Source organism: Pagrus major, chromosome 21 (genome assembly GCF_040436345.1).
Source record: "Pagrus major chromosome 21, Pma_NU_1.0".
Taxonomy (NCBI): Eukaryota; Metazoa; Chordata; class Actinopteri; order Spariformes; family Sparidae; genus Pagrus; species Pagrus major.
In genome coordinates, this window is record NC_133235.1 from 19,328,174 (window position 1) to 19,336,959 (window position 8,786).

The following is an 8,786-nucleotide window of genomic DNA, read 5'->3' on the forward strand; positions in this document are numbered from 1 at the left end:
AACACTTGTGTATGTCTTCTGGTTTGTTAGATAAGAACATTTGAGTGTCTGCTGGGTTGCACATTGACATAGCAGACACACTGTGCCCTCTCCTCATAAACATGTTGCTCTCACGCTTTTGTTTTTGCATTGCTTGACAAGACTGCAGCGTTTTCTCGTTTGTTCGTCACCATAATGTCCCTGACAGCCCCTGAACACAAGTTAGAACATTTCATTTTATTGTAAAGGTGGTGGGAGTGTCAAGTGAAACATATCTCGTTCATCTTGTTTCACCAGAACATGTTTGGATGATAGTAATATATTCCCAAGAGCATGAAAGTTAAATATACACTTGGATTTAAAGCCCCACTGTAATGGCTTTCTCTCATTTTATCTGCTTAAATCTTTTGGCTACAGAGTGAGATCATCTTACTACCCTGCGATTTAGTTGCCAACGACCAATAGGAGGGCACTCTTAAACCCCAATCTAACCCCTGCTGGCACACATGGCACAGTTAATCCTGTGTGGGTGAGGCAGCAGCACAGATTATTATTGCTGGTGTATCTCATGGCTTGATGCTCCATTGCAGGGCTCATCTCCAGTGGGAGCTTCCGATCCACCGCCTGACGGCTAATCCGCCTCCTGGCTTGATAACTCATGTCCCTGCACCCTCGTTTCCTGATGTGTCGGTGATATGGGAGAGTGGTGGACAACTGTGCCAATAGGGACATCTATGGGTAAATTTCTCTGCTAATGGAGGGTCGATTTAAGAATAGAACTCATCAGCTATGCTTTTTTTGGGAGCTGCTAGAGGTGACCCATATTTTTGTTCTCATTTTAGAGCAGCAACCTGATTCCAGGCTCTCAGTAGTAGAAAGTGATGTCGATGTGATGTACCAACTATAATTTCCCTCTCCTCTCTGTTCTGTTTTTTAGGAAACTATGAGGCATCCCGCATATCACATGTGACAATGTCCCCCTCAAGACAGAACAACTATGTGTCAATGTACAGTTTGCCCCTGTCCAAAAGCTCCTACAGTGTCATAAGTGCCTTTTGCACTGAGGATAATATTTCTCAGTGCATTTCATACATCAATCAGGTACGAAAGTGTCCCTGTTTAGTTAGTGTGTCCTTGCCAAATGCTCATTATTCCAATATACTAGTTGCACTTTTAATGACTGTATAGATCATTCACCACAACAGTGACGCAAGTCCTCCTTCTTTCACAGGAGCTTGACTCACTCGGCCTCTCCTCCATATGTATCGAGGCCAGCTCACCCGGGGGAGCCGGCCTGAGCGCAGTGCCAGCTCTGAATGCCATGTACGAGCTGCTCCAGATTCACCGGCGCAACATGTGCACTTTGGAGGAGCTCGAGAAAGAACAACTAAAGAAAACCAGTTCCTTGGACCACATGCAGATGAACAATTCTAGACTCAAGGTATGCATGACCCATAGAGTATGATCTGTGTGTGTCTGTAAGGTGCGGTAGTGGATTGTTGACCACTAGAGGGCAGATAAGAAACATAACATTCTGTATACAGAAAATTTCCCCCTTTCCTATAATTACCCAATTTGACCTAGAAACCCTGATCTCAGTGCTATGAAAAGGCAGAGTTAAACACTCAGTTGTAATAAGTAGGCAGCTTTTGTTACTACTTACTTGTGGAAAGAATGCTGGTTTTGAAAGGTTTCAAGTCCCTGTCATAAGGGAAACGCATATCATCGGGGTAACACACTTTGCTGCAACACCAGCGCTCTTCATCGAGTGAATGCCCGTCTGTTCACTCTTGTTTTACCTTGGTTTCTATCTCTCTCCCTCTTCGCCTTCTTTGCCTCCTCAATCAGTGGGATTCCTTTTATTTTGCATTGTAGAGATCCACAGTTATTACAGTTGTTCCACTCTTACCTTGGTATAGCGACCTGGAAAGAAGTGCAGCTGAAGGCACTTTAGTTTCCTAAATAATTTCAACTTCTTCATAAAAAACAAAATGGAAACCATAAATTGTTTACATATTTTCATCCTGTCTTTATTAAATCCTAAAATGGCACATAACCAATTTTAGGAAGGGATTTGGCTCAGGAATCCACTCTTGTAGCTTTAACCCTGAACTGATTGCTCTCACTGTGCTCATCAGAGTTGTGTATTTCCTTCCAGGATCAGTTGGAACTGTCCATAAGGGAGAAATCTGGTCTCCATGAGACAGAGGCAGCTACAACTCAAAATCAAGACTTTGCAGAGCTGCTTGAAAACAGAAAAAGATGAGGTAAAATTTAATGAACATTTAAATCTAATGTTTTTGATTGTACAAAATGTGCAAGTGTTACACAGTATGCATGAGCCTGCAAAGGTCATGATTCAGTTGTTGTGGACAGGTTCAGAAGCTCCAGAATATCATCGCCAGCCGTGCCTCTCAGTACAGTCATGATGCCAAGAGGAAAGAAAGAGAAGCTGCAAAGCTCAAGGAGCGCCTCAGTCAGCTACTGGTTGACAGAAAGGATAAGAAACTAGGTAAATATACTAGTCTTACGGAAAGTTAAATAAACATTGCTCTTTATTCTGGGAATTTCAGAACAAAGTAAAAAAAATATTGTTCTGCTGTTTTTTCTTATCCAGCTATTGATGTGCTGAATTGCTTGGGACGGTCAGATGGTAGAAGGAGCCACTGGAAGACGGCAAAAGCGACAGCCAGGTATCATGACAGTCATCCCGTTACTTGTTGATCATATGTGTAGACTGTGCAATCATCAGTCAGATAACTGTATGTGTAAATTGCTCTATGCAGCCATGAGGGTGAGATGTACAAGTCCTTGCTCAGTGACTATGAGGCAAGTCAGAGGTCCTTGATGCTGGAGAACGCTGAGCTTAAGAAAGTCCTCCAGCAGATGAAGAAGGAGATGATACACATCCTTAGTCCACGCCAGCCCTCGAGCAGAAGAGCCACAGCTGATGACAGTCAGGAGCAGGTATTTGTATTTATGTTAAGAGGTTTTTTAGACCTTGGAGTCTTGCCTGTTTTGTCAGGCCAGGGAATTGATGAGAATGTGAAGCAGTGTTTATGCATCAATGTGAGGATGTTGTAAAGAGATGCTTTCATGTTGACAAGCTACCATGTTCGCTTCTGTTGCTTTGCTCAGGCTGATTCAGATGGGGAGGAAAAGGCGGGTGACTCCAGCAGGGAAACTCTGGACCAATCATGTGAACATGCAAGAGAGCAGCTCACCAACAGCATCCGCCAGCAGTGGAGGAAACTGAGGAACCATATGGAGAAGCTAGACAGCCAAGGTACACGTAGCACTGTTTTTTTATATTCTGAAATACTGCAAAAGTAGCTGAAGCTCATGTGGTGCAGGTTTTAAAGATGAATTGTTCTTGTCCTACGATGTTTTCTTTGACATGTGAGGTTCTTAGAAATCTAGATTCTGTGAAAATATGTACCTGTTCCCACAAGTATTTTTCGGACATACAGTATGCCTGGAAGCACATTTAGATTATCAGCTGTTACTGTATTTATTTGCTAAGCCTCACAAGTTCAGAATCAACTGGAGTCTAATAAGGAGGTGATACCAAGGGAGACCCACGATGAAGAGATGGAGCGGATGAGGCGTGAAGTGCAGCAGTGCAAAGAGTTCATTCACGCACAGCAACAGCTCCTCCAGGTCAGTTTCTGCTTGTTTATCAGAGCACAGATACCAAATTTTAGAGGCTTCTCATTACAAGTGCAAATGAATGGGTAAAATTGCCATCCTGATGAATGAGCCCTTGCATAATGAATGTTATTTGGAATTTCTAAAGAATAATCTGGGCTGAAATGATGAACATGTCTGTTTTATGCATACACAGCAACAACTCAACACATCGTTTGATGATGAGACGGCAGCGCTTCTGAATGACTGCTACACACTGGAGGAGAAGGAGCGTCTCAAAGAGGAGTGGAGGCTCTTTGAGGAACAGAAGAGAAACTTTGAGAGGGAGAGAAAGAACTTCACAGAGGCTGCTATTCGCTTGGGGCGAGAGGTACTGAGTTTCTGATGAGGCACCACAGTTGTATTCATCATGTATTGTGGGTGTTGTAACTGCAACGCTTTCAATCTTCTTTTTTTTTTAACTCTACAGAAAAAGGCCTTTCAAGAGGACCGTGCTACTTGGCTCAAGAATCAATTTTTGAACATGACTCCCTTCACAGACCGTAGGAGATGTTCCTCGTCTGACGGTCACAGTGCCCTTTCAATCAGTAAGTCTGTGTAATTTAAGAAGGGGAAGACTATAAATGGCTGAACCTTTTTACTCACAAACAGGACTTTCTCACTTGTAACAAGCAGAGAACATGATCTATGGCACTAATTGCCAATAGAGCTGAAATGATAACGTATTTCAGAATTTCTCAGAACACTACAAATAACAGTTAAAGCTGTGAATCTTTAATTGGCCTCACATGGCTACTTTTTCATTAAACAACCCCAGCAGTCAGATAAATCTGCTGGTAATCTACAAAAATAATGTTTTTCACATTGTGACACGAAGACGGGCCATTTCCTGAATGAGGTTAACATCACACACATGACTCTGCTGCACACACGTCCTCAAAGCTGACAACGCCTTCTCAATCCTTGGCTGACAGCTGAGCTCACTGTATTCTGTATGGCTGTAGACGCTAGTAAAGGTTGAATATTGCTAACTTGGTTCATCACTCATTGCTGATATCTGCCTTCTTCCAACATATCCTCCAAAACAGAAATGTCACTCATCCTAATTTTAACTGGATAACCAAGGCCAGAAAACCAATAATAGTAGGCTATATTTTTTTTGTAGGCTGTAAACTGCTTATTATGTTATGAATCTTTCATGTCCACATTGCGATGCATCTTAGACTCAACAGAATATGTTACAGTCTGATTTGGTATGATTTTGGTGTTATCTCCATGTCTCTTTGAATTGCCTTGTGCCTGATTGGTGCTTTTATAAATAAACTTCCCTTGTGACTTATGATGCTTAAATGTTAAGAATGAGGTGTATCTCAACAGTTGCACATGAATGAAGAGTTCTCTTCAAGAATACAGAGCAAGTTAATACTGTGTGCGGATACCGGTGATGATAAAAAGTGTTTTAATTGACTTTGATTTGAATATCCTCAGGAAGTGAGCCAGAGATGAGGATATCTTCCACGAACGCTCAGCATGCCAAATCATCAACCTACGCCACATTCTCCACTCCTAAACCTACACAAAGTGCTACTGTGCCATCCACAACCGAACTTTACCGGACACTCCGCCTCATACCAGACAGCAGGTATTAATTCAGCGACTTAATTACTATTGTCAGCATTTAGTGAGACGTTTGCAGTGCTGGGGTTTAATTTGTGCAGTGTTGTTTGCTTCAAGCCAATGAGAGATGAGACATTTTAACCTTCAAAGTACCATGAATTTATTTTAACTTGCAGATGGTGTTGGTGCCATGTCATATCCATTAATCCTTTTTTGTATTTTTTGTATTTTTTTTTTTTCTTTTTTCATTTCAGTTCCTCCAGACATTCAAATCGAGGATGCTGGCAAGAGTCGAGCACCTTTGAAGATGGAGACGTCCGGTTCAAGTCAAAAAGCAGAGTTCGATGTGGAGACTTGAGCATCTTCTCTTTGGGTGAAGATGAGAACAGCCTCACTTGAACAACTTCCAGTGCCTTTATTTTTCTTTTCTTTTTTTTTAGTGTGATTGGGCAGTGGACTTGAATATCAAATCATGAATAAATACCATCACTACAGAGGAACACTAAATCTTGATTGATGTGTTGCTTTACGCACAGATCATTCACCAAAGCTAGACAAGAAAGCACTTTAATGATTCTGCCATTGTTAATTTCTTTACAAACAAATCAACACTGACGAATCAGATTTTAAGCTACATTCAAGGGAGGGGGATCAAGTAGTGATTTGAACATTTTCCATTTTTTGTTTACATTGAATGCTTAAATTTCAGTTCAAGTTTTACATTTTTAAATATTCTAGATGTATAAATTATGAGTCTAATTTTAATGGAGGCATATATTGACATTAAATAATGATCAATAAAGATATTTTTAATTAAAATGTTCTTTTCTGTCTTTAATATGGCGCCCACTAGTGCGTTTACATGTGAGTTGCAGTCACAAGTGTGAACAACCGGAATCCGGATGTCATCATCTGTGCTTTTGTCTCAGCATCCAGCCCTGAATCCCACCCACACCACTCGGCGTCTATATTTTTTTTTTCCACTCAAAAACACATCGAAAATGTCGGGTTCTTCTAATCTTGTAGCCATGAAAAAGGTGGTCCAGCAGCTCCGTTTCGAGGCGAGCATAAACAGAGTGAAGGTAATTTACGTGCTTATTGTTCTTCTGTCAAATATCTGGGGGGGAAAGCTCGACCGCTACCCCGAGCCGCTAACGACGCTAGCTGGTGCCAGAGGCTAGCAGCGGTGCTAGCCGCTAGTCAACAGGCAGAGCAGGGCGTTGTTTGAACCGGAGGGGAAGTATTCAGGTCGGTCTGCTACACTAATATGCCAGCGTCTAACATAGAGGTGATAATGTCGACGCCTTTTAGTTATTTCAAGCTAGCATCTTTTCGACTAAATGAAGATTACCAAACGGAGGTTGTAACCTAACTTGCTTAAAAGTTAAAGTATACTTAAGTACCTTGAAGTGGAATGCTTTTTGTTAGCAAAACAGCTAATGCTACTGCTGCTAACAATCAGAAAGTTATGAAGCAAACTGACAAAACAACTTCTAAAAACTAATCGACTATTAAGATAAAATGGACTAAAAAATGTGGGTGTACTCAAGAAATGTAGGTACCTCATAATGGAGTTCAGCAGTACTGAACTACTACTGCTGTACACAACATTTGGAGGCCAAACATACAATACATCCTATTAACATACATATTAACTCATGGTTCAGATTCCTGGTAAATTAAGACAACAGCCTGTTTAAGAGATTCCAGTGAGGTAGAATCAACATTTCCATTAAAATTGGGGGACTCACAAGGAGGGGTAGACCGATTATAGGCCTTGCCTGATTATCTGGCAGATATTCAGCATCATCCCATTATCGGTATTGATGATTTTTCTGTCAGATTGCCATCAATACAATAAGCTGATTTTAAAAATGTGCCACTTTGGCTCTGATGCAAAATCCTCTCGCACAACAATACATGATTGATAACACTTGACAATTAATAACATATAAAACACTGAATAATCTGAAACTGCAAAGTGACTAGTAACTAAATGTATCAAATGTCGTGTAGAGGAAGTATAAAGTAGCAGAAAAAGGAAATACTCAAGTACCTTAAAATTGTACTTAAGAACAGTACTTGAGGAAATTGTACTTAGGTTTATTTCATCACAGGTTGTTTGAAATTTTGACAGAAAGACTTTTACTTTTCATTTACTGCAAATCAGTTTTCAGTCTCCGTGATTTCCAACAATCATATCGGTATTGATAAAATATTCAAGCTCATATCAAGTTTCATGTCTGTCAGAACATGAAGTGTGTGTTCATTCAAAAAGACCCGTCTGTACCATTCCTTTAAGGGTCATTGTAGCTGATGATGATAATAATTATTGTGTCATACCGTATACCATGAAACCCTGAGTTTTTTGTTTTTCCAGGTGATTATCGTACTGTTAGAGACTCAAACTGTTGCAATCCTAAATGTAATTCAGTACAATGTTTGTTTGTTTTTCTAACTTTCACATATATGACAATGTACAGTAGTGTAAAATCAGTAGAGTGCCCCTTTAACCTGTCTGATAACCCCAAGCCACGGTTTACATCGTTTCCTCTTTGTCACCAGGTCTCCCAGGCGGCGGCAGACCTTCAACAGTTTTGCATGCAGAACGCCTTGCAGGACCCTCTGCTCACCGGTGTGTCCTCCAGCACCAACCCCTTCAGGCCGCAGAAAGTCTGCTCCTTCTTGTGAAACCACTGTATTCATTGGTCAGTCCGCCACCCTGTGGACACATTCAGCCACACACTAATAGGCCTTTATACTGTACATACAGCACAAGCAACTGGTGGGATTTCTGAAAAGCTTTAATGTAAAAGTCTGCAGAGTAGCTGAACTACTGGTTAGATTCTCTTTAATGCATTTTGAGTGAGACAAATGTTCCCTTCTGTGCACCCTTTAAAATTAGTGTTTTCATTGAAAGGAATCTCATTCGATATAATGAAAGCCTTTTACACTGAAAGTTTTCCATATAATGTTGGTGGTTTCTTCTACTATAAATCAGCGACTGTGGTCAGCTTGAATATCGCAATGTTAATATTTCACCGCAGGGAAAAAACATTGAAAGACTTATAGAAACTTCTCAGTTCAAACCTATAAAAGTTCTCTACAAAAACAAACCCACTTCAGTCAATTCAAATCAAATCCTCAGCCTCATCTATTTTCTGTTTGTGTCTCTGGTTTTATTGTCGCCTTCTGCAGGCCTTCATTTTGATGCTACAGGGAAAAGTTGACCTCAACACTGCTCCTCATGCCAAGCCATTATACTGCCACGGGATCTCTGGAGAGTAGAACACATTGGAATCATGTCAGGAAGATGACCATCTATTTTCAGCCACAGTAGAAGAAAGGAGACAGGTTTATTTTTCATGGCACAGTATGATTTTCGAATAAATTATTGTGCCTTTTTCTATTGTTCTATATTAGTCATCACTGTTCTGGACTTTTTTGTATTTAATGAATAAAAAAAACATTCTTTACTACTCAAATGTGTCATTGACTGACATTTTCAGTTTGATTTATTTGAAAGCATTACATAATGGACA

The 8,786-nt window shown here is 40.6% G+C and overlaps 2 protein-coding genes across 2 annotated transcripts; both read left to right on the top strand.

Annotated features, from left to right (window-relative positions):
* Nucleotides 1-587: 587 nt before the first annotated feature.
* Nucleotides 588-5,734, top strand: ssx2ipa (synovial sarcoma, X breakpoint 2 interacting protein a). The gene is given in 14 exon segments (XM_073491363.1): nt 588-717; nt 917-1,080; nt 1,211-1,420; nt 2,138-2,181; nt 2,183-2,246; nt 2,356-2,491; nt 2,597-2,672; nt 2,766-2,946; nt 3,118-3,265; nt 3,503-3,639; nt 3,824-3,997; nt 4,097-4,214; nt 5,116-5,269; nt 5,499-5,734. Coding segments are annotated over 14 exon segments (1,794 nt in total). The 5' UTR covers nt 588-674; the 3' UTR covers nt 5,644-5,734.
* Nucleotides 5,735-6,157: 423 nt separating this feature from the next.
* LOC141016624 (guanine nucleotide-binding protein G(I)/G(S)/G(O) subunit gamma-5-like) lies at nt 6,158-8,729 on the top strand. Its single transcript, XM_073491099.1, has 3 exons — nt 6,158-6,326; nt 7,810-7,952; nt 8,443-8,729. The coding sequence occupies exons 1-2, from the start codon at nt 6,246-6,248 to the stop codon at nt 7,933-7,935; spliced, it is 207 nt and encodes a 68-aa protein (XP_073347200.1). The 5' UTR covers nt 6,158-6,245; the 3' UTR covers nt 7,936-7,952; nt 8,443-8,729.
* The last annotated feature ends 57 nt before the right edge of the window (nt 8,730-8,786 follow it).

Bases quoted from the DNA above. Each gene is read 5' to 3' on its own strand.
- LOC141016624 (XM_073491099.1), top strand. From the start codon at position 6,246: ATGTCGGGTTCTTCTAATCTTGTAGCCATGAAAAAGGTGGTCCAGCAG. The intron at 6,327-7,809 runs GTAATTTACGTG...CTTTGTCACCAG, and splicing joins CGAGCATAAACAGAGTGAAG to GTCTCCCAGGCGGCGGCAGA.